Source organism: Orbicella faveolata, unplaced genomic scaffold, assembly GCF_042242905.1.
Source record: "Orbicella faveolata isolate gen_17 unplaced genomic scaffold, um_ofav_v1 contig_34, whole genome shotgun sequence".
In the NCBI taxonomy this organism is placed as follows: Eukaryota; Metazoa; Cnidaria; class Anthozoa; order Scleractinia; family Merulinidae; genus Orbicella; species Orbicella faveolata.
The window spans coordinates 14,136,039-14,162,014 of record NW_028301563.1 but is presented as its reverse complement, the minus strand read 5'-3'; the positions used below and the strand labels follow the sequence as shown (position 1 = coordinate 14,162,014).

The 25,976-nt window shown below is 37.6% G+C and overlaps 2 protein-coding genes across 2 annotated transcripts; both read right to left on the bottom strand.

Moving 5' to 3' along the window:
- Positions 1-3,137: 3,137 nt before the first annotated feature.
- LOC149104938 (uromodulin-like) lies at positions 3,138-10,026 on the bottom strand. Its single transcript, XM_089272297.1, has 4 exons — positions 10,006-10,026; positions 9,340-9,505; positions 8,277-8,405; positions 3,138-7,454 (listed from the first exon to the last, which is right to left on the bottom strand). The coding sequence occupies exons 1-4, from the start codon at positions 10,024-10,026 to the stop codon at positions 7,087-7,089; spliced, it is 684 nt and encodes a 227-aa protein (XP_089128423.1). The 3' UTR covers positions 3,138-7,086.
- Positions 10,027-11,701: 1,675 nt separating this feature from the next.
- LOC149104937 (uncharacterized) lies at positions 11,702-25,078 on the bottom strand. The gene is made up of 4 exons (XM_089272296.1): positions 24,979-25,078; positions 24,589-24,753; positions 12,070-12,390; positions 11,702-11,859 (listed from the first exon to the last, which is right to left on the bottom strand). Exons 1-4 carry the CDS (start codon positions 25,076-25,078, stop codon positions 11,702-11,704), a joined length of 744 nt encoding a protein of 247 aa, XP_089128422.1.
- Positions 25,079-25,976: the final 898 nt, after the last annotated feature.

The window sequence follows — 25,976 nt, the reverse complement described above, 5'->3', positions numbered from 1 at the left end:
TTTGGGCAAAATCCGTTGGACGGGATGAAGTCACAAAACGCGGCCTGACTGCTTTGTACTGTCTAAAATTTTGGGTTTCTTTGGAGACGAATTTCATAAGGGAAACCGCATCTTTAGAGGCTGAAACTTCGGTGAGTGGCTAAACTTAGTGCGAGGCTTTTGTTAGCGTTGACAAAAAAAAAAAAACTAATTCTTTTTTTGTTGTGATTTTCTCCTTTAAATGGTTAAAAGTTCTCACAATTTAGATAATATTTTACGTGGGTGGGCGAAAGATAAAGTACAAAAAGGTCTTGTGGAGGCTGTTAATAGGTACGATAAGCAGATTGAAGGGGAAAAAAAACCTTTTCTTTTCTAGGACATGACTCGGAAAAAAACTCTTAAGCAGTCTCAGTCGGCAGTCGAACGAGACTACATTAACCAAAAAAAAAAAAAAAAAATGGTGTTACTTTAAGGTAAGAATCCATTGCTTTGTCTCGAATAACAAGCCCACTAATGAAAGTGTTTTATATGAGATTAAAATATTTAGAGTATTTAACTTCTGTCAGTCTCAAAATAATTGTTGACACAGATAGATGCCTGGAATGAAACAGCGCAACACCCCTTCTTAAAATCAGTTAAAACAAAACACATATAAACCTTGCTTTTCGACGCGAATGCTTCAGCAGCAAGTAAAGTATAGCTAAATTCAGCTCACAGCCACTTGTATCGCAGCGAGAAAATATCTCCGACACAATATCAAATTGATTTGAGAATCATCAACCACAGCTGACACAAATTCAGTCACTAACGCTCTTTTCATTCAAAACTCGAATCAAATGGCCCCCAAGGTGTCGATGTTGACAGTAACTGCAAGTTTTCCGAGCATGTTTTTCAACTCCTGCAATATTCAAGGCAACATCCAGGTTTTTCAGCTCACAGCGGTGCTGTGATGACAAAAAGTGACTTGACATTTCCAGCATTTTCTATAAGATTTGTGGATTTCACAGCTCAATTGTACTTTCACTGTAATGGGCGGTTCAATTCCACCTGTTACCATCCCCCCGGGCAACCCCGGGACTAATCCTGTCCTTCGTGCCTGGGGGTGGGAAATCCACCGTAGGTAAAAAGATGGCGGCAGTACATTTTACCACATTTTTACAATATTTGTCCCTGTACTAAGGACATTGTGCAGCCTAGGTTTGAAGAGTTTATAACTTTTCTGTACATGTGTATGAACGTTGCTAAGGTTTACGTACGCTAAGAACTATGGGTAAAAGTACCAGTCGCCATCTTTTTTCCTACGGAGGATTGTTTCAGGCGGTCGTGTCCCGGGGGTTAAGGGGGGCAGGGGGAGGGGGGGGGGGAGGCAAATCAAAAAATTGCTTTGTGCACGTGGTTTAATAAACGCAATGGCGATGCACCGCTTGAAGGACGTAATAAGAGAGATTTTTTTGTAAGAAGGACGTATAGGTTGTTTCGGCTTGCCTGAAAAAAAAAAAAAAAAAAAAAAAAAGCATGTTTCTAAACTTTGATTTTTCCAAAAAAAAAAGAAAAATTTTCCCACTGAGAAAAATGAAAATGCTAAATATTAACTATAGATCCCCAACCTTTGCAAAGAGATTACTGAAGACAGGTTTAAAGTGTTTCTAAACTTTGATTTTTCGAAAAAAAAAAACAGAATTTTTCCCATTAAGAAAAATTAAAATGCTAAATCTTAACTATAGATCCCCAACCTTTGCAAAGAGATTACTGAAGACTTTTTTAAGGTGTTTGACACGTTGAACTTGATTTTTTTTAGGGGCACCTGGTTTGAAAGCCTGTGACTCCTCGTGCGAAACTATAGTCCGAGTCATTAACGGCCCGTTAGAATACAAAATCCTGATAGCTCAGAAAGAAGGTGGTAGAGTTTGATTCTTTGTTTTTACCAATCAGGGATAACATAGCCTTCTTTATTATATAAACACGAATGAAATACTAGGTGGCTTTCGCGCGAAAACTTGATATACTCACATGTCCAAATACCACGCATGTTATTTTCTCAACCGAAAAGATCACAGTTGCTATGGTTACATAACAAATAGCGCCTTTCGCAGCAAAACTGAAATGCTGTTTAAAAAATACATAGAACATTACATGGCTTGCTTGGAGATACGAAATTTCTCGTCTCAAGTTGAAATATTATTTGGCTACGCGTGGCCATGTTATATCCTCTGTTTAACATCTGACTTAAGCAAAAAGAAATGTCTCTGAAGAGCATTTTCAAGAACCTCCTTAAATGTTCCAAAATCGTAAGGGTGCCCTGAACCCCCTCTGAAAAATTTGTTTAACTTGACAAAAACTTATTTTTGACCCTGATTCTGTCAATAATGACAAAATGGGGTCTGTAAACTTGTTCTTGTGTTATTGTATTATATTGTAAGTTTGTAAGAATTAGTCCTTCAAGTATCGTGAGTAATCGTATTGTATAACAAATAGGGTAGGTAACTGTATTAGTATTATAAGCAGTGCAAGTAGCTATGTTAGTATTGTAAACAACATACTGTAGAAAGGCCACTCCCCATTCTCTCCCAACATGTGCCTGCAAAGCAAGTTTGCTTGAAGTTCAGTTCTTCGCAGCAGTAGCAGTTCCATATGTAAGGACAAATCCAACTCTGAATGTTGGCAGATTTAATTGTCGCAATGAGCGAGGAGAAAAGACGATTTCTAGATGCTCTAGAAGCAAACCGGTAGCCATTGCAGTCTGTCACCGTCGTCCTTCCTAAGGTTCCTATTCTCGATAAGGCTCGTATGTATACTAACAATTAAGTCCTGGGGTTTTTCTCGGGAGACCAGTCAGAAACATTCCATCACTAGTATATCTTTATGTGTCGAAAAATTGAACAAATTCGAACCAAAGTTTGTTTCTTCAAGTGTCCTGCAAGTATTGTACCAACAAAATCTACACTGAACTGAATGGAAAGAGTTTTGAGGAACTGTCAAGGATTTTTTTTTGGGTTTGTTCTTTAAACCGCTTGCAACGGTGCAATAAGTAAAACATTTATTTTGATCAGTTCTAATTTGTGAAGGTAATTGAGATGTGCAGAGTTACAAGTACTTATAACATGACTCCGAAGAAGTCTCTCCAAATAAAACTCAAATTCTGCGAACAAAAAACACACTACTTTAGACGAATTTTATTTAGTTTAACATTCTGGAACGTGTACATTTTTTTTTTAACTAACATATATATTTACAGAATCATTGCATTCATGTCTGGATGGAACAACTGTCTCAAATATAGAGTTTACGGTTTGTACTTCTAATTTAATCAATTCAATCCTGTGTTTATCCGCCCACAAGTAGCACGCAGCTCACAAACATTTCCATCCAAATCTCTACATGTAGGCTCTTTAGTCGTTATTAAAACAGACTGAAAAAGTTTTTGTGAAGAGAAGTTATTCTTCGCCGTATTTCTTATACGTTTAACACTAACGAAAAGTTAATGTTTAAAACAAACCATGATTAAGTAGCATGTTTTGATTTCCCAACAAAAATACCTTTCGAGATAACATCTTACGTTCCATTCAGACTTCTGGCACATTTACGCAATAAAAAAGTATTTACACCGACAGGTTATAACTGTATCATGCATTCAGGAAGAGCGTACTAACACAGAGGTTTTTCTCTGAATTCCCAAGGTAATTCACGTTAATTTGCTTTGATTTTGCCTTGCTACCCTTAGTGATCAGTTTAAAAGACTAGCGTCCCATTTTCAAGCAATCCTAGCTGAGCTGAGCTCGCACATGTTTTCTCGAGTTCGTATTCAAGTTCAGTATTGCTTCGGTCGAATATCTGTGTCCTTTTTGATTGGTCAGAGTGATTACCTTGGTTGTCGTTTTGCCACAGTCAGTTAAAAACCTCTCTAGGTGTTGAATATTAAAATACGTTGGATAAGTCATTACGAAACGTTGTATTGTACGTAATGTAATTTAATTAGTACTGCGCTAAGTTGGCATTGGGCCTCAGTGTAGCGTGATAGCGCGTAAGTCATTTGTACAGTTTGAAAATTGTAAATAGACTGAAAATTAATTAGTTTCTGCTCGAATCTGTAAGAGAACTAATACCTTCGTGGGATGCAAATTTAACCAGGGAAGGGATTTGGTGGGATAAGAGTTAGTTTCATTCTCAACTTGAATTTCGTTTAAGTCAATTTGTTGCAATTTGAAATCTATTTTTCCATCATGAACAAATTAATTAGCAATAATTTCAATGCTTTTCTTTTGACTCCTGGTGTCTTTTGTCGCACGGAATACTTGACAAAAGCACTATCATGGTACTGGCCCTTTCATAACTCAACGCTGTAGTAAATATAACAGAACATACATGTATATGTATAACTTAGTTGTACTAATCTCACTAAACATTACATTATTCTGAGTCACAAGTTGAATAATAATTACTGTTATAATATGAAAGGGTCTTTATTTATACTTTTAAATAGACGTTAAATCTTATAAGGTACGTACTTATAGAGTTAAAAACTGTCCCAATAATAACAATTTTTAAGTATAATCCAACTTGTAAGCAAGGCAATTTTTGGGCATTTTATAGTTTCTCCCAGAAATTGTCTTGCATCCATTATATTTAAACTGTAATGCAAATGAGAAAAGTTTAAAATGGTTAATTATTGAAAGTCATTACTTATTTTAAAATTAACATATGCAGAATCAATTAACAAAGGTACTGGACGTATATACTATAAGTGACTATGTCTGTTTTTAGCGGAGCTCCGGTGGCCCGAAAGGCCGCCAAGCGGAGCCACATACTCATATAGGAAAGGAAAGGAAACCCATGAGTTGATTTTCTCATGGTTATCATGGCTAGCGGTATTGTTCGTGGGTGCGTACGCACGACGGCGACGACGACAACGACCGCGACGACGACGGAGTCGCGCAACAGGGCGGCCATACTCCAAATAATAGGTTGACAGAGACATACAGCCTTGGTTTACCGTGTACTTCTTTGATATTGGACATCCATGTTATGATCAATTGACACCTGTCAAAACAAGGTATCCGCTGACCAGTATCACGTGACCATATCGCGGGCTCAAGTTTACAGCTCATCGAGGTCGCGTGTTTTTTTAAGTTGACCGCTGTCCAAGTGCTAATTTTCGACTGGATCGCGGAATCATCTCAGGTTAACTCTTTGACAACAGGGCAGGATTGTTAGGAAGCCGGTTAACGCTAACCCAGGATTAAAAGTTAACCGAATTATAACTTTTTCTTCCATACATATGTTTTTTGCTGCTTTGTTTTGTGTATATAGTGATTATTAAAACTCAAAACAGAAGGCCAAACAATACACAGAAAACCTCGCCGCAAAGCTTACAAAACTCAAATCAAAATTCTACCTTTTCCTGGGTTATTTGGCTCTGAACAACCCGGCGCAGGAGATACGCTTTTAGGCTGGCCTAAATCTATATATTACGTTATACCATGTTAGCACTACAGATTTTAAGCTGTATATTCAAAAATATATTTACAAATTATAGTAAAGAATTTGATCATTCCCTTAAAGATGCCTGTTTGTGGAAATAACTTCGTTGCCTGGATTCTATCACAGTTGAGTTAACTAAGGAATATGAAGATTAAGATTACGAAATAATGTCTTAATGACGTAACGCAAAATCTTTGAGAATACCATGGAAGAATTAAACAAAGTTTAATGTAAATCGATGTGATAAAAAGTAAAATTCTCATATCAATCTGATTGGAAAACTTGAAACACCAAAGAGAATTTTGGGACAGATGTTGGGCTAAAAGAAAGAGGAGACTTACAAACTGAATTGTTTCTTGGTTAGATTACCGAAGGAAGAGTTTTTTTGATAGAGTGAGGAAACAGGCAAAATGTCTGGAAGAGATTTCTTTGGTTGGCCTCTTAATATATACATTATGTACACATGATTTACCAGCTCAACATGCTGCAACGGAAATCAGCAGCCTTGGAACTTTCACAGATGAGATAATTTCTTTTGAAAAATCCGCCATATTGTACCTCGAGAGTTCCACCACCGTCATTCTATATCAGCAGGCATTTTCAGCCGTGCAAGGAATTCATAATTCTCTCCTCTCTACCCGACCTGTACAGGCGCCTGACGCTATCGCATTCATTGGTACTACGGTCACGCCTTATGTAAATATTTCACAACGTCGCCTGTGTCCTTTCGTAAATCTGACAAAACCTTAGTGGTTTGTGTCTTCGAAATAGCCGGTAGTGTGGCTTAAATACAGACGTTAAGTGTATGTTTGTAAAACTACCTGAAGAGTTCTATTACTAGTTTAGTGTTTAATATTAAATTTAAAAAAATTAAACCAAATTTAAAAAGAAACCAAAAGTTGTAATTTAAAAAAAAAATTAATTGTAAAACTTTTCGGTCTGCTTGTACTACAGAAACTAGGCTGTGCTACTAAGTTAAATTTACGAGAAGTTATTATTTTATACAAATTGATTGTACAATGTTTGGGATGTCAGCAAATGTTTAATTTTGACTGTTGCCTGGGCAATAGCCAACTATGGCTGACCACTATGGCTACTATAGAACTTTTGGTATTCCCTACAGGCGATTACATTAGATACGTTTTTTGAAAAACCAAATCGAACAAAAACACATAAATAAACAAACATACAAAACAAAAGTTTACCTACACCAGCTAAAAACGAGTTATCCCTATCGTATACTGCTTATAATTTCAATCAAAACTGGTTAAAAAAGCGTTCAATAACTTTTAAACAAATTAAGCTAAACCGTTGGGAAGAGCAGTTTTCAAGATAACACAAAGTAATGGTTGTTCCGTGCAATCAAGAAAAATTGTTACCCAGGCTTTCATATCAAATTTCTTTTTAGAGTCTCTTGTCTTGAGGAATGGAAGTTACGAAAGTTTTGGACACACTAATTTTGGACTAGCTTGATCATGCTTTGAACAACCAGGCCATGGTTAAGTTTTACTGTAGGTAATCATGTCGGGAAGTAATATCCCGCTTAGCACTAAAAGAGACAACGATCTAAGTCTCTTGCCACTACCATTCAACTGAAGTTAACTGACACATACACATGCTATGACCGGATTAGTCAGTACTGCAATATCGGGCAGGACAACTCCACGGGGGAAATAACCCATAGATATAGTAGGAGCTGCAGTTCTTTACTTGAGTAAAGACATACTCCCGACAACAGTCTCCAGGCTGGTGAATGCAGCCTTTTCTTCTGACTGTACCCTCAGCCACTGTAGGATGACCACCACACAACCAGACAGGAAAGGTTGCATCACAACGGTCCATCGGTGGACATGTGGTCACCATTTTTGTGCCTGCATCTCCTTGGAAGCGATACCAGCCACTGAGTGTGTTGTCACATTTGGAGTTTACTGTTACGTAGTCATATTTTCTTTTTGCATCTGTCAGATTTTGGTAATTTTGCCAGTGACATACATCAACTAAAGGAAATACACAAATGTGTAAAATAAATATGTGATAAACACAGAAGACATTTGACATATGTCGTCTTGTGTTGCGTAGTCATATCTTCTTTCCGCGTCTGTCAGATTTTGGTAGTTCTTACATATGTCAACTAAAACAAAAAAAAAAACAAGGTAATACGTAAATAACCCTCCCCTGATCCGTAGATACCTCTGTCGTGCTGTGTCGTTGGGAGTTACTTGTAGTTTGAATACAGTCACTTCATATATTTTGTTCAATTTTACATCACTTTATTACATCCGGTCATGCACAAACATTTCTATATGATTTGTCTTCGTTTCCATTTTTCCTGGGAACAAGGTTGTTAAAAGATCTCGCCACCGAAATATAGCTTCTACAATAGGTATTAATTACCACCTTTTTGTCTGTTTATACGAGAAAATCTTCATATTTGGATTTTAAATTTCCAGTTCAAATGCTGTTGGGTAACCTGTATGTAAGCCATAGCTGAATAAATTTGTCCTTCAGGCGATGATATTTATCGGTTCTAAGTGCAAGAACATCGCAATAGCGCCAGTGTTTCTCCACTAAGGTATGTTTACTCTCTGGCATTGGATAAACCGCTGGAGGAATACCATGTGGGATACTTTAATCAACTATGTAGTGGATTCTAACTTCATATGGGTTATTTCTTATTTTTTCCTGATACATGCCTACTTGTTAAATAAGATTCTTAAATGTGGCAAACCGTCCTTACATAACGACAAATAAAGTTTTTAACTGTAGCTAATTAAAACAGAATAGAAGATATCCCTACTAATGATAAAACTGTGTTGCACCTTCACAATTAAGACCGTTCTTTACAAATCCATTTTTGCACTGGCAGTTGTATGATCCAGCCGTATTCTTGCACTCAGAGTTGGCAACAGCATCACATGGGTCGACCTGTGCAGCACACTCATCGATGTCTAAAAACAAAGGGATCTAAGTGTTACTATTTCAATGTCACAGTGGATGGTTAAGTATCCCATTACGAGCATAAAAGGGAATTCTGGTGGAAATAAACTACTTTACACATTAAAAAGGCGAAAAAAAGTATCAGAAAAATCTCAAGAGAACCTTGTTACGAAGGAAAATAAGTAGAATTGGCGCCTTAAATCCACTCCAAAGTTTTTACGTTTCTATAGTGATTACACGGCATATAGAAACACCTATAGCAGATACATTTTCTTAGAGTAATCGTGTGGCTGGCTAACGGGAAACTTTCAGTGATATCAACCACACAGTAGTGCCATCTGCCCATCGATTGTAGGCGTTTCATCCCTGTTACTTGCATGTGGTATTACCTGCTGTTATCTACAGCGATTATCTCATTCACAGTGTTCCAGTAAAGTCTAGTGCACAGCTGCAGTTGAATTCGTTGACTCGTCTAAGTAACTAACTCTTCGCATCATTTCGCCTCCACCTGCCCACAAAAGGTGTAAAATCGGCCCTGAATCGAAGCCATACCCATGCGGTCAATTCCCCATCTGTCCCCCCTTCACCAGATTGGAGGTTATGACCATGGAACTACACGCCCTAGTGTGTTTAGCATGTGTAACTTTGGGTCGTGTGTCCGCTCACAGGCAAACGTTTACAAGGAAATATGCTGTAAAGAAGGAATTAAAACTTCTGCTGGAACAGTAAAAAAGATGAAAGTTTCACAGCAACTCGTAAAAAAGGTTTATCTTTTGGTTTCCCCGTGGCAATAATAGTCAAAGATGACTTTCTTTTTTTTTTTTTTTCCAGTGGCTGTCAATTTCTAGGAAATACACCTTTTGATTGGCTCCCAATCTTTGTTAACTTTGCTGTTTTATTATTTACACGAACGATAAGGTTGGTGAGGTTATCTGTTTCGATTACCTTTTTCACATTGCATTCCATTAAATCCTGGTGCGCAGCTGCAGTTGAATCCGTTCACTCGGTCTGTACAGGTCCCGTTGTTCTTACAGGGATGACTTGCACAATCATCGATATCTGTTTCAAGGTGATAAGGCAGAAAGTTAATAACGGTCACATTCGACAGAACCTGCAACAACCAACAACAAAACTCGATAACAAAACTATGCTTGAAGTTAAAAAATACAACACTGCGCGCAAACAACTTAGAGAGAGATTAAAACCCGTAGAATTCCACGTTAAAGCTTCCCGGATATAAACCCTATTTGCTAACAGAGATATTAATTATTCCACATATTAGCCCCCCCCCCCCCCCCCACCCCAAAACCGGATATGAGCCCATCTAATGTATAAATCAGATAACGTTCTGTTCGTTTCCAGTTGTTGCAGTCACACTAATGTTTTATTAATGTTTTTGAAACATATTCTCCGTTTGTTGTGACGCAACAATGCATAAGCAAAAATGCATAAGCAAAAATATCTGTTTCTCCTCTCTTCAAGCGGTTTAAAAATCGAAGGAAAATGAATTTTGGATACAGTTAACTGTTTCACATTGTGTGCCATTAAATCCTGGGGCACAGCTGCAGTTGAATCCGTTCACTCGGTCTGTGCAGGTCGCTTTGTTCTTACAGGGATGACTTTTACAGTCATCGTTATCTGTGTTAAAGGAAAAAGGTAGAAGGCTAATAACTGTGAGGAGAGAAAACCAGATTATTTAGTATATTTTATATATTTGCTTTAGATATATATTTTTTAGTTCATTTTGCATTTCTAAGTTACAGTTTACTATTCCAGTTCATTAACCGTAACAAACACCTGCTATTTTTGTTGTAGATCATAACTGTAATAAGCGCTGAGCTGTAATTACTACCTGCGATAGTCTTTTTGTGAAACTGTTAACTACCTATATTGTTTTGAAAGTTATTAATGTTGCAAACTACAAATTCCGTTACAGCTAATCGAGCTCCCTAAAATGTATTAGATAATGTTAAGTTAAGACTTTTTAATAACTTTACGTAATACTTTAGAATTGTGTTTTGGGCTTAAAGAGTCGTGCCTTGTAAAATATTCTTTGGTTGCGTTCTTGGATTAAGACGATATCGTTGGACCTAAAGTCTAATTGCTGTTGGCGTCTCTGAAGATAACTCCCTGTAAGAGATTTCGGTACTGATCTCCGCAACCAGAAATTTTCACCAGGTTTTTACAGAAGTGCTTTCCCTGGTCAAAAATCTATTATCATATAACGGTCATATATGATAGAACCCACAGCAACAATATTTGCAAAATAAACAACCGAACAACGAAAATATGTTTCTGTCCTTTTCAAGCGGTTTCAAAAGTGCTGTAAGCGAAATAGAAAGAGATTTAAAAGAAAGTCCTAACAAATGAAGAAAAATGAATTTTGGCTATAGTTACCTGTTTCACATTGTGTGCCATTAAATCCTGGTGCGCAGCTGCAGTTGAATCCGTTCACTCGGTCTGTGCAGGTCCCGTTGTTCTTACAGGGATGACTTGCACAGCCATCGATATCTGTTTTAGAAGATAAGATTGAAAGGATTAAAATGCAATTGCTTATGTTGTTACATTTGACGGAGCCCGACCCGGAGCAAATAGGCATAAGAGATCACTAACTAACTAACTTTCAGAGAGTTTTTTTGCTTGTTATAAATAAAAACAAAACATCTTTATCAGATATCCATCATTATCATAATCCAGTCAGGGAATGGCAACGGATCTGCTCCTTTAAATATATCTGTTCCACAAACAATTTCTTGCTGGGAGGGAATCTTCTGGTTCTGAGCACACGCTGTCCGTTGCACGGGGAAGATAGCGCATGTTTGTCTGTTAATTATTAGTCGAGAGAAGATAGCAGACCTGAAACCCATCTTTGTAGCTCTCGGCTTCATGACATTCATAGATGCTATTGCTGTTTTAACTCTAAACAAATAGTTTTGCGCGGATGGAGCCCGATTGGGTTTTAAAGCTAGGCTTCTTCTTTATGAAGAGCATCTCATAGATTAAACAGTCTATGTCCATGTCTTGAACGTTATTTTTGCTATGGGGACGTTTATTGCCGGAAGGTTTTATTAAGACTGACACTGCTGGTTAGATTACATTAATAGAAAGGTAAAATAACTTAAATGTAAAAGTTCGTAAAAAAGTGACTTAGCGCCAAGGTTGTACGCATCGCAAATATGCCTTATTTTGTAGAATACAGAGTCTCTAATCATAGAAACAGCCTGGAAGTTGAGGCATTTTATAGCGCGTAGATGAGGCTTATTACAAGAGGTTTGAAAATAATAAATCGAGGTAAAACCCCGAACGTCTAGTTACCTAGTTTAGACATGTCACAACGAGCCACGACTACCTCGCCAGGTTTAATTGAATCGAACCAGTAATTACCGCTGACTGCATCTTCTCCTTCACTCGCCCTGATCTCCGCGCACGACTCAGCTGGCAACTCGGGAACTGATCCAAGAAAAACTAAAAATAGAAAAGTCAAGAACATTGTTGTTTTTTTTTAGCGCTTTTCTGTCATTACTAATCACCACTATTGTTGAGCTCTCTCGACGAAAAGCTGCGGGCTTTGTTCGTAGTCCTCGGGGTGCAAAGAGATTCTGGGCACGCTTGTATCAGATGCGAATACTATCGTCAGAAAAAAAATAGAGATGAACATTAAAAGAAGAACAATACCTCTTTCCCTGAATCGTTTAATATAGAAGCGATCGCTGTCCGGGACAAAATTTTCAGGTCTGGCTTCTTTGGTGCGGTTGTTCAACTCACATATACCTTGGCTGATGACGTAGTTAAAGCTTTGACATCTGACGTCATCATCGCACTTGTCTAAACAATTAAGCCAGACTCCGGTTTTTTCCTCGACGAAGGTATGTCCTTTTAACATCATGCCGCGGATGGAATATTCGCCTCGAATTATACACTGCTGAGCGTCCAGTTTATAAAACATCTGAGACATCAGAAGCACCATGATTGCCACACTTATGCCAGCTTCTGAAACTGTCAAATGGAGAGAAAAATATCTAGTCTTGGATGATATATTTTTTGAAGCTTACATAAAAAAAATTAACTGTTAGATGTAAGCGAGCATCTCGCTCTTCTATAGCTGAGTGTCAATGAGCAGAAATAGCTCTGAATTGCCGCGACACAACATGCCACCATTAATTATACACTCTTGCTTGTGAGCAATCATGTAGACAATCTTGAAATAAATTTAAAAAAACTATAAAGTAATCTTGAATCAGGTAATAGTCTTTACTTGAAACGTATTCGTCGAATTCTAGGCCTATACAAACAAAGAGATAATCAAATAGAAAAACCAAAAGAATCTAGAATATCTCAAACAGAACGGAGGGGCTGCTTAGACAACAGGCGAATCTTTGCTGACGTCATTGTTTACATTTTACCTCATTAACATACGACTTTGGGCATAGAAGGCATCATGCTAGACACGATTTTGCTAGAAAAACTTAAAGAGCTTGTGAATCACATTAAGTGGTGTAATTTTTGGCTCTTTGGGTGTAATATTCGAGGAGAAATTGGCTTTCAAAAACATCAAAATTTCTGTGTGGCAAAAGCGCTAATGAACTCATACATTCTTTGCAAAATTTTGAGCTTTTAAACCCTCGTCGCACAAAAAGTATTCAATACATCGCGCTCAAATTCCTTGGGACAGGTTATCGTGCTGTGCCCTTTCAATATTCAGTATTAATCTCTTTGTAGCTCCATCAGAAACTGTATCGCTTATGGTAATGAGGCAAATATTGTAAACAAAGATTCTCCTACAGGGGGTTTAAGAAACCACGACGGCGTCGCCGCCGAGGGCAACGTCGATTTCAAAAAAATGTGTTGATATTTTACCTATGAATCTCGCAATACTCGAGAGTCATTTACTTTGTTTATCACTGTCAAAACTATCACGAATCTAAATCTGGAACGCAACGATAAATTTGAAATAGAAAATCAAAAAAGTAGTCATTGTGGTTCACGTTCTCCAGACCACGCAAAAATTGGTCATTTCACGTCGTTGTTTTGCAGAGGACGGCAAGGAAATGTACCAAGAATTATAATGCACTCGCACAGCTATTGTTTTGCTCATTAAACCTTTTGTTCAGTGACGTTCCCGTTGCCGTTGCCGTCGTGATTTTCTTAAATTCCCTACTCTCACTAACGCTCTGTATCTAGGGAGCGGCTAGTGGGGGAATCATTGAAATTTACTTTATTTTGTGAGAAAAAGAGATGAAAAACTCAGGCTGCGTTCACACTACAATGGAGAAATTTGAAAACACGGCTATCTTTCTATGGTTAAGACTACCGTCTCCTCTAACCCGTCATGAAGCGCTCTTCAAACAGGAGGAATTTGAAAACACGGCTATCTTTCTAAGGTTTAATCGTCCAAAATGACTGGCTGCGTTTTCCAAATTTTTCCAGCGTAGCATGCAAAGAAAACATCTACTACGTTTTTAGGTATGCTCTGTTGTATTAATAACCTGTAACGCTGATGTTTTTGCTGGAAAAGAGCTGGTTAAATTTATTTACGCATTCCCTTAACTTTTTGTTTGCTTTCTTCAACTCACTGAATCCAAGATATCGCTCACTTGGACAAAAAGAAAACAAAAAAAGTTCAACAAATACACAAAAAGAAAGAAAAGACGAAAACACTGGAGTTCGCTCGCTCAAGAGAAAACTATATACTGGCCTTTATACCGCAACATACGTAAACAGCAAAGATGTTTTCCGCATAATTTGACTTAATTGAGGGGTTTTAAGGCAATTATGACATACGCTAATTTCATACGGTGGAGAAAATGAGCTATTTTAAATCCACCTGTTACTGGCAATAACTCCCTTTATTATTTGTCGAGTCGTTTGGAGCACGCACGGAAGTCGTTTTTATTTTTTGACTACAGAATTCAAAAGATAATGACCTGTACAACAGAAGACTGAACCGAAACAGCTGTGACACAACCCATGGGCATAAGTTCATATTTATGTTTATGATTAAATTCAGATAATATGTTTTTTTAACAAGAGCATTAATTAAATATAGTAGGAGATGTTTGTTACGACTATAACAAGAAAGCCCGCATTTCGATTATTTGCCGTTTGAACTCCAACTTTTCCTGCCCTTCGAAGATATTTGAAAGATCTGTCCTCAAAGATCACACAAAATGCAAAGCAATGGGTGTCAGATTAACTACCTTGCCGATTATATCAACGAAAAATGCACCATCATCCTTTTTTAGGCGATAAAATACAGGCTAGACACACATTTTACAGATCCCTTTTCCCATCTAGTGAGAAAATAGCTGGTTTTGAGATTCCTTCATCTTCGTCTCTATTTATGCGTTGACTGAGAGTCATTTGTAAGGAAGTAGTGATGCTATGAGATAAATACATGTAGCAATTTCTCGTACCAACTTTTGTAAAGAATTATGCATCGGTAATCGTGTCAAAAGGCGCTGTTACAGTGGGTTATAAACATGCCCCGCATTGCCGTAACGAAAACGTGCGAGACACGTCCATTTCAGGGAATGTTACACTAGAAAACGCCTTGTGCAAATTGCCTCGTCGATGCGCAACAAAATTGTGAGACAAATTACAAATCAGTTTCGGTAAATTTATTCAAATATTATTTCTGCAAAACTTAGCTATGCATCAAGAACTTGAAATCTCCATGAAAATAATTTTCTTTATCTTACAGTATTTTGACATTACAACTATCCTTTAAAATACCAAAGAGTACTAACTAAACAAAGTTTCTACGAAAGACAAAGAAGACAAAAATGACTGACCTGCAACTTTTAGAAGATTAGCTTCCCAAATTATCACAGAAGACTGTGATCCGGATGATAGTCTCTTGATTAATTCCTTCATTCTCATCATTATCAAGAAGACTATTGAACCAAATAAGTACATTTATATTTTTGCATGGGTCTTATCTTTTAAACTTTTTGCGCATCGTCAATTAAGGACCGAAATTACTTTCGCAAAAGAGAGAGACAGGAGATAAAAATGTTACCCCAAAAACGTATTTTTCTCCGTTTTTGTGAGTGATAAATGAAATATCGTGTCAATTTTACCTGTGAAAATTTTATCATGACAAATTTTGCGTGATTTTTTGCCGATTCGAACTGAAAGTATTAGGGGTGTTTACAGACGAACCCAGACAAACTCGGATTCTTGGTCAAATTGGAATTTTAAAATGTCGGTTTTCATGAAGATAGGAAAATAGGAGTACCCGGAGGAAACTGATGAACGAGAAGAAGAGGTTGAAGAGAAGAACCAACAACAACTCAACCTGATTATGAGGCAGAGTTTGAGATCCCAGCCCAGGCAAGTGGATTTTAGGATACACAAAGTAGGAGAGTATAAAACGCGATTTCAAGGCTATCAATGAAAATGTAAGGACATTTTCGAACTCACCCTTCGCTTGCGTTGGATGAAGCATTATTGAAATCGATGACACAAAAATGAGGAGGGCAGAAACATTCATTTTTACACCGGAACGAACGTCTTCAGTTCTCAAGTCTTATAGAAAGTATTCAGCTAGCACCAGCCAGCAATGTGACGTCGAAATGACAGCTAATCACAAGTCAGCACCGGCGTGTTTTGTCTCTGTCATTCAGAGCTATTTCTGCTCATGTCAGTTTGACTCCTCCTACTCTTACTAAGACTTCCTGTTTAAATTACGCACTTATCACGTGAACAAAATATTTCTATCTGCGGGTTTCTCAACTAAGCTTACAGGAAGGAATTCCTTCTTAGGCTTGTTTATTTTATTTATTTATTTATTTATTTATTTTTTTTTTTCTTGCGCTTGTTTACGAGTGAATGTTTTATTCGGATGAAATATACGTTCCAAACTCATGTTTCTAACAATCAATCAGTAAAAAACCTTCAATTTCTTGAATTTCCATGGCATTTTCCATGTTCCCTACCTTTATTTTTGTACTTTATTGAAAATTTTAACATTAATTTCGTTGTACTGCACCGGTATCGTCATGGGTTCGAATCCCGTTCAGGCCTGAAGTTTTTTCAGGCTTTAATCTCACTACTGCTTAAGTTAAGTGCATAACCGCGATGAACAATCATATCTTCATATCATTCTCCACAGTTCAAATATATGAACTTTCATATATTTGCTTGTACCGTAATAAGAGATGGCGTGTTTTGGGTCTGTCATTCAGAGCAATTACTGCTCATGGCAGTCTGACCCCTCCTGTTCTTACTATAAAGACTTCCTGTTAAAATTATTACGCAATTGCTATGTGAACAAAATATTGCTATCTGGTTTGTCAGCTAGGCTTACAGGAAAGAATTTCTTCTTGCATGCCTGGGTGAATGTTATATTCCAATGAAAGAAACGCTCCAAACTCATGTTTTTAACAATCACTCAGTTAAAATCCTGGATATTCGACGATGTTTTCCATGTTCTCTATCTTTGTTTTGGTACTTTATTGCGAATGAAACATTAATTTTTTTTGTTTTCCTCGTAATAAGATTTTTGTTCAAGTTGGTTCGTGATAAAGTTAGACTGAATGTTGAATACATATCTACATCAGACGGTTTTGTTAACGTTTTGACAAAAGGTAGGATGTTGAACATTATATTCTACAGACGCTCGTGTGTGCGATTGTTATAATTAATTAATTAATTAATTAAACGCCATTCAAACGACTGAATTTAAATTTATGCTTTCCCTTTGGCAAATATATTGCCCGTTTCTAATTCTGCCATACCCGATCGTGGAACAATATTATCAGGCGTCAAGTTACGCTTGCAATGTAAATGTGACAAACTTTATTTTTTCGCAGACGTTTTAGTTTCGAGAAAAAAAAAAAAAAAAAAAAATGCTACACTCGAACCTCAGGAAGCGACCATCCAAATCTCAACCCTAGGCGGTCGCCTATGGGAGGTGGTCGCTTACGAGAGCTCACACCATTTTTCCGGTCAAAATTTTGCCTCATTAGCATATGGTAACTGCAGAGACGTGACTTACCCATGTTTTAAATGTCATGTGAAAAGTCAATTTCGAGAAAAAAAACCGGTACTTTCTGTTGAGAAAATTTTCATCTCTTATACTACCCAGCAATGCGATGATGTTACAACATCTTATTGTCCAATTTTCGCTCTATAACCTACTTAGTGGTCACTCACTGGAGGTCAAGAACAAAAGAAAATTTCGAACTTTTAGCTTTAAGAGAAGTCGCGGTCGCTTACGAGAGGTGGTCGCTTAGAGGAGGTTCCAAATTTAGTGATCTGACTTTTGGTATTTTGGAAAACTGGTCGCTGAGGAGAGGTGGTCGCTTACGAGAGGTGGTCGCAACCGGAGGTTCGACTGTATACTACATGTTGTTATGTCACTCTTGATCTACAGGCAAACCAACAACAGGCGACCACATATATAATTTGCGAGTTAAAAGTATAACCCTTGGTAACCACGCACTGAATGATAATTTCATTTCCGGTCGGTGCGGAGTGGACGACGGTTAGCGAGTATCACTGACATGTGCAGAATATTGACGGAAGTCATTTGTTGTTTCCGGTAGCCAATGCAATCTGTCACGGTCGTCTTTGTTAAAGGTCTGTCTCCTCGACAAGGCTCGTATGTATACTGAACAATAAGGGACCATTCAATACTTATGCCTTGAGGGAAGGGGAAGGGGGGCTGGAAAATAAGAGGGGGGGGGGTGATCAAAAAATTAAGAAATGAAGAGGCTAGGGGGTCACTAAAATAAATAGGCATAGGAGTTGGGGGGGGAGGGACTATGTATTTCTTTTAGCAATATAGAGCATACCGGTGAACACTTCCAAACAGTCCACTTACATGGGTCAACTAATACAAAAAAAGTCACGACAGTGAGAGAACGACCTCACAATATTGCATCCAGATCGGGTTTGGCCAGAGACCTGTGCTACAACAGTCACTCTGTCACTGTTGGTTTCCTTTTAAAACTTAGGCTGCGTCCACACTACCATGGAGAAATTTGAAAACACGGCTATCTTTATACGGTTAGGCCTACCGTCTCCTCTAACTCGTCATGAAAACGCTCTTCAAACAGGAGGAATTTGAAAACACGGCTATCTTTCTACGGTTAGGCCTAACATCTCCTCTAAACCATCACGAAAACGCTGTTAACTTCAAACTTGAGGATCAGGAATTTGAAAACGCCGGCTTGCTTCTTAGTGTGGACGGGAAACATTTTGAAAAAACAGAGCTTTTCGAAAACGATGACATCGAGATAATCTTGTGATTTCCCTGCCAGAGTTTTCCTGAAACGCACGTCCAAAATGACCGGTGATTGTTGCATTTTCCAAACTTTTCCAGCGTAGCGTGGATGGAAAACATTTACTACGTTTTCAGATATGGTCTGTTGTATTAGTAACCAGTAACGCAGACGGTTTTTTTCCGGAAAAGAGCTTGTTAAATTTATTCATGCATAACACTAACTTTTTGTTTGCTTTCTTCATCTCACTGAATCCAAGATATCGCTCACTTAGACAAAAAGAAGACAAAAAAGTTCAACAAATACACAAAACGAAAGAAAACAAATGAAACGCTTGAGTTCGCTCGCTCAAGAAAAAACCGTATACTGGCCTACAGACCGCAAGATACGTAAACAACAAAGATGATTTCCGCATAATTTAACTTAATTGAGGGGTTTTAATGATGACATACGGTAATTTTACACGGTGAAGAAAGTGGGGTATTTCAAGTCCACCTGTTACTGGTAATAGCTTCCTTTTTTAATTGTCGAGTGCTTTCGAGCACGTAAGAAGTCGTTTTTATTTTGTGACTACAGAAACCAAAAGATAATTACCTTTATAACAAAAGACTGACCGACAAAACTGTGACACAACTCATGGGCATAAAGTTCCTATTTTTGTTTATGATTAAATTCAGATAATATACTTCTTAACAACAGCATTACGTATAGTAGGATATGTTTGTTATGACTATAACAAGAAAGCCCGCATTTCGATTATTTGCCGTTTAAACTCCAAATTTCCGTGCCTTTCAAAGGTTTTTGAAAGATCTGCCCTCAAAGATTACACAAAATGCGAAGCAATGGGTGTCAGATTAATTACCTTGCCGATTTTATTAACAAAAAATGCAGCATCATCCTTTTTTTTTTTTTTTTTTTTTGGCGATAGAATACAAACTAGACACGCATTTCACAGATCCCTTTTCCCATCTAGTGAGAAAATAGCTGGTGTTGATATTCTAGCTTCCTCTTCGTCTTTATTTATGTGCTGACAGAGAATTATTTTTAAGAACCATGTTTGATGCTATAAGATAAAAGCGAGTAGCAATTTCTCGTACGAACTGTTGTAAAGAATTATGCGTCGGCAATCGTGTTAAAAGGCGCTGTTACACTGGGTTATAAACATGCCTCGCATTGCTGTAACGAAAACGTGCGAGACATGTCCAATTCAGGGAGTGTTGCACTAGACAACGCCTTGTTCAATTTGCAATTTGCAAATTGCGTCGTAGATGCGCAACAAAATTGTGAGACAAATTACAAATAAATTCCGCTAGATTTATTCAAACGTTATTTCTGGAAAACTTAGCGATGATGCTTCAAGAACTTGAAATCTCCATGAAAATGGTTTTCTTTATCTTACAGTATTTTGACATTACAACTATCGGCTTTAAAATACCAAAGAGTGCTAAATAAACAAAGCTTCCACGAAAGACAAAGAAGACAAAAATGACTGAGCTGCAACTTTTAGAAGTTTAGTTTCCCAATTTATCACAAAAGGCTGTGATCTAGATCATAGTCTCTTAATTATCACCATCGTTACCATCTTTATCGAGAAAACTATTGAACTAAATAAGTATACTTATATTTTTGCGTGAGTCTTATCTTTTAAACTTTTCGCGCATCGTCAATTAAGGACCGAATTCGAAATTGCTTTCGCAAAGAGACAGACAGGAGATAAAAATGTTACCAAAAAACGTATTTTTCTCCGTTTTTGCGAGTGATTAATGAAATATCGTGTCAGTTTTACCTGAGAAAATTTTATCATGACAATTTTACGTGATCTTTGCGAATTCTAACTGAATGAAAATATTGACGGTGTTCAGACAAATCCGGACAAACTCAAATTCTTGGTCGAATTGGAATTTTAAATTGTCGGTCTTCATAAAGATAGCAAAATAGGAGTACCCGGAAGAAAACATGACCGAGAAGAAGAGGTTGAAGAGAAGAACCAACAATAAACTCAACCCGCTTATGAGGCAGAGTTTGGGATGCCAGTCCAGACAAGCTGATGTTAGGATACACTAAGTAGGAGAGTATAAAACGCGATTTAAAGGCTATCAATGAAAATGTAAGACATTTTGGAACTCACCCTCCGCTTGCTTTGGACGAAGCATTATTGAAATCGATGACACAAAAACGAGGAGGGCAGAAACATTCATTTTTAAACCGCAACGAACGTCTTCAGTTCTCAAGTCTTATGGAAAGTCTGGCGTTGTGAAGTCGAAATAACAGCTCATTACAAGTCAACACTGAAATAAGAGATGGCGTGTTTTATCTCTGTCATTCAGAGCTATTTCTGCTCATGTCAGTTTGACTCCTCCTACTTTTACTAAGAGTTCCCGTTTAAATTACCCACTTATTATGTGAACAAAATATTTCTATCTGCCGGTTTTTCAACTAAGCTTACAGGAAGAAATTCCTTCTTGGGCTCCTTTATTTTAATAATTTATTTTTCTTCGGCTTGTTTATGAGTGAATGTTTTATTCCAAAGAAATATACGTTCCAAACTCATGTTTTTAACAATGAATTTCCTTGGCACTCACCTCGTTCCCTACCTTTATTTTTGTACTTTATTGAAAATTTAAACATTAATCTCGCTGTTTTTCTGCTAATATATTGTTTTCTAGTTCAAGGTGGCTCGTGATTAGTCAAACTGAATATTGAATAAATCATCTATTTTAGGACGTTATTGCAGCTTCGAGCTAAGCTTATAATTAATTCAATTTAAAAAGTAGTAATAATAATATGACTTTTTAATAAATAGGAAGAATGTTGAACATTATATTCTGCAGGCCTCCATGCACATAAGATGGCTACAAGTTAGTTAAATGCCATTCACGAAATTGAATTTACATCATGCTTCATCAGCTTTTTTACATTTTATGTCTCGTGGGAAATGGTAAGATAGTATATTGAGCTAAAGCGGTCTTCACACGGCAAACTTAAGTTGGCAAACTCGTACCTTCACACGTCGAACTCGCGTCAAATCGCAACACACGGTAATTTGCAACATGGCCGACTTAGTGCAGTGGGACTCACGTCGAACAGTGAAACAGGACAAGAGAAGAGAAGAGAAGAGACAGAAAGGTTTGGACGAAACCCAGTTTGTCCGCTGGCTCCTCCATTTTCTTTTGTGTGTTTTTAGTATCTTTGTAGACTACAGATGAATCGTTTCACACAGCCAGACAATTGTGAACCTCTTCGATAAATTTAAAAGAGGCCTCATGTTCATCTTGAATTGCGTCCGCCACTTTGTGAAGTGTTACGCAAATAAATTAAGTGAACAGAACGCGTGTTTTGATTGGTTGACAGTTAGTAACACTTGTTTGCCAGTCGTTCACACGTCAGAAACGAGTTTACCAACACGAAAAAGTTGGTGAAAAAGTTGACGAGAGTAGAGGCAAGTTCTATTTGTCGCCAACAGTTTGCCAACGTGTTTGCGTACTGTATTTGGGCCGTTCACACACACCAACTTGAGTTTGCCAACTACGAGTTTGCCACCTTTAATTTGCCGTGTGAAGGCCGCTTAACACCAGATGGAGAAGTGAAGTCCAAATAGCAGCCCATTACAAGCCAACACTGTGTAATAAGAGATGGCTTGTTTTGTCTCTGTCATTCAGAGCTATTTCTGCTCGTAGCAGTTTGACTCCTCCTGCTCCTACCATAAAGACTTCCTGTTTAAATTATTACGCACTTGTTATGTGAATAAAATATTTCTATCTGGTTTGTCAACTACCCTTACAGGAACAAATTTCTTCTTGCATGCCTGGGTTAAAGTTATATTCTAATGAAAGGAACGTTTGAAACTCATGTTTTAACAATCGTTCTGTTAAAATCCTGGAAATTTGACGGCATTTTCCGTGTTCTCTATTTTTGTTTTGGTACTTTGTTGCGAACTAAACATTGATTTCGTTGTTTTCCTCTTAATGTTTTTTTTTTTTCTTTTTTTTGAAGTTGGTTCGTGATAAACTTGGTCTGAATGTTGAATACATATCTATATCAGGACGTCATTGCGACTTCGACTGTTAGCTCAATATATTCCTCGGTTTTGGTAACGTTTTGACAAAATGTAGGATGTTGAACATCATATTTTACAGGCCTACGTGCGTGCGATTCTTATACGTTAAAATTTACTTAATTAATTAATTAAACGCCATTCGAACGACTGAATTTAAATTTATTCTTTTCCCTTTGACAAACATATTGTCCGTTTCTAATTTTGCCATACTCGTAAAAAAATATTATCAGGCGTCAAGTTACGCTTGCAATGTAAATATGACAAACTTTATTTTTTCGAAGGCGTTTCACTTTGTTTTTCGAGCAAAAAAACACAAGTTTTTTTCGTAAAAATAAAAATACTACAGTCAAACATCCGGTAAGCACTTACGGAAAGTGGTCGCTTACGAGAGCTCAGACCATTTTGTCGGTCAAAATTTTGCGTCATTAGCATATGGTAACTGCAGAGGATTACCCGCGTTTTAAATGTCGTATTCATGTGAAAAGTCAATTTCGAGAAAAAAAACCGATACTTTCCGTTGAGAAAATTTCCATCTCTTGTACTACCTAGGAATGCGATGATGTTACAACATCTTACGATGTGTTTTATTATCCAATTTTTGCCCTATCATTTGTCAAGTGGACGTTCACTGGAGGTTTAAAACAACAGAAAATTTCAAGCTTTTAGCTCTAAAGTGGTCGCGGTCGTTTACGAGAGGTGGTCGATTACAAGAGGTTCAAAATATAGTGATCTGACTTTTGGTATTCTGGAAAACTGGTCGCTGAGGAGAGACGGTCGCTTATGAGAGGTTGTCGCAATCGGAGGTTCGACTGTACACTATATGTTATTATGTCATGCACTCTTGGTCTACAGGCAAACCAACAACAGACGACCACACGTAAAATTTGCGAGTTAAAAAGTTAACCCTTGGTAACCACGCACTGAATGGTAATTTCATTTCTGGTCGGTGCGGAGTGGACGACGGTTAGAAGTAGCAAGGAATGACGGGCCTGCACGACTTCTAACAATGGAAACTTTTGAACCATGTGCGTAATCTTTGACCCCTTGGCTTGGGAGAAGTTCTTAGACTTTTACGCACTAACTCTTCAAGAACAATATTTGAAGAGAACATTATTAAATTCAAATCACGTCTCATTGCTAGAGGTTATCCAAAAAATCTGATTGAGACACTCCAATCAGATATCAAATTCACAGAAAGGGTATCAGCGCTACAACAAAAATACGAAAGCCGAAAAGATATCTTGCCTTTTGTAACACAATATCAACCGTCAGTGCCTAATCTCAAACATGTTTTAATGCAAAAATGGCACTTGATACAAAACCAACCTTCCCTACGGCAAATTTTCATAGAGCCACCACTCATATCTTTTAAAAGAGGGAAATCCCTTAAAGACATACTAGTAAGAGCGAAATTATAAAGGGGTCAAAGATTGCGCACATGGTTCAAAAGTTTCCATTGTTAGAAGTCGTGCAGGCCTGTCATTCCTTGCTACTTCCTACTCCGACATGTGCAGAACATTGACGGAAGTCATTTGTTTCCGGTAGCCGTTGCAATCTGTCACGGTCGTCCTTGCTAAAGGTCTGTCTCCTCGAGAAGGCTCGTCTGTATACTGAACAATAAGGGACCATTCAATATTTATGCCTGGGGGAAGGAGATGGCACAAAAGAGGGGGGATCATCAAAAAATTAAGAAATGAAGAGGGGTCACTAAAATAAATAGGCATCATAGGTGTCGGGAGGGGGGGGGGGGTATGTATTTCTTTTCGCCATATGGAGCATACCGGTGAACACTTCCAAACAGTCCACTTACATGGGTCAACTAATACAAAAAAAGTCACGACAGTGAGATAACGACCTCACAATATTGCGCTCAGATCGGGCTTGGCCAGAGACCTGTGTTACAACAGATACTCTGCCACTGTTGGTTTCCTTTAGAATCACTCTCGCTTTCCGATGAATCAGAGCTGGAAAGATGCAAAATAACGATATCATCTTCGCTGTCACTTTCCGCATCAGAACTGCTGTCCATATCATTGTCACTGGTATCATCTTGTCGCTGCCGCTGCGCTCGTGCCGCTGAAGAGAGACATGGGTATCAAGTACCTAACCTATTCTAATCAAGGCATGTGCAGTGAACCGTCGCACCTTATCTTTTTTTTTTTTTTTTTTTTTGCCCTTTAATTGAAGGTTGAAATGACTGACGGATAGTTGTCAAGCTTCTGGATACTTAATTGCTCAACTTTACCAGTGCGACAAAGAGTGTTCCAATCATAGTCTTCGAAGCATTTCTGTTGTTTTTACTTGCGTTTCCTGTTGTCTCTGCTCGCATTTCTAACATCATGTATCTGCTTAAGTTTCCATCCTGTCTTGCAGGTTTTTTAGCATTATTTTCTGTAGACATGCCTCTAATAATACAGTTCTTTGCTGTTTCATTCAAACAGTGTTTTTGGACTGAACAATTTGAATGGCAGAAATTGAATGAAAATGTGAGGCCTCTTCTAATTATATATTTCTTTCATTATCTATATTTATATTTCTTTACATTTTATTTCTTCCAAGCACTACCTTGGAATTCATCACCAAAATTGTCAACTGGAACAAAGAGTAACAGCTATTTCAAGTACTTGTATACAGACCTAAACCATAAAAGCACCAAGTATTTCACCAAAATACTCCCAGACATGTACGAACATGCACAATCCTATTTCCTGGATAACTTGACAAAGTACCTTTACAAGGAAAGGGAAAACAGATTTCAAATCAAAAAATATTTTGTAAAGCTCAAGCATGACATGAGTTTACTTTTTTCTGAAACAAATGAAGTCTCCTGTTTTAAATTTATGAGAATGTCCCCGACACAACTAAGGCCTAATCATATAGGCATTGTGTCCAAAGGTGTTAAAAAATTCGAAAAAATTATGTCCTAAATGAAAAAGGAAGAAAATAACATCCCATCTAATTTGGGGACACTTTTTAACAGAAATAAACTTAAGCCATGGGCCAGTGAGCAATATCAGTATACTAAAGCAGTCCAAGAGGAACTTGCTCAAATGAAAGGAGATGTCAGTTACAAATAAGAGAAGTTTTTGAGCATAAAGCGAAGTCTTGACCGAGCCTTCAAAGGTTTGCTAAATGAAACAGGAACGAAGAACGGAAGACAAAAAAAAAAAGAAAAGAAAAGAGAAGGTGAAAAGGGCAAGAAAGAGCGCCTAAACAAAATCCAAGAAGAAACAAGGCGCAAAATCATCAAACGTGATTCTGAGGAAGCTTACAAGTGTATTACAAAACAAATACTTCTG

Bases quoted from the DNA above. Each gene is read 5' to 3' on its own strand.
- LOC149104938 (XM_089272297.1), bottom strand. From the start codon at position 10,026: ATGACTGTAAAAGTCATCCCT. The intron at 9,506-10,005 runs GTAAGAACAAAG...TGGTTGTTGCAG, and splicing joins TGACTGTAAAAGTCATCCCT to GTTCTGTCGAATGTGACCGT. The intron at 7,455-8,276 runs GTGCAACACAGT...TATTTCCTTTAG, and splicing joins GAACGGTCTTAATTGTGAAG to TTGATGTATGTCACTGGCAA.
- LOC149104937 (XM_089272296.1), bottom strand. From the start codon at position 25,078: ATGTCTACAGAAAATAATGCTAAAAAACCTGCAAGACAGGATGGAAAC. The intron at 24,754-24,978 runs GTAAAAACAACA...GTCTCTCTTCAG, and splicing joins AGAGACAACAGGAAACGCAA to CGGCACGAGCGCAGCGGCAG. The intron at 11,860-12,069 runs GTATTGTTCTTC...TTCTATTTTTAG, and splicing joins TAAACGATTCAGGGAAAGAG to TTTTTCTTGGATCAGTTCCC.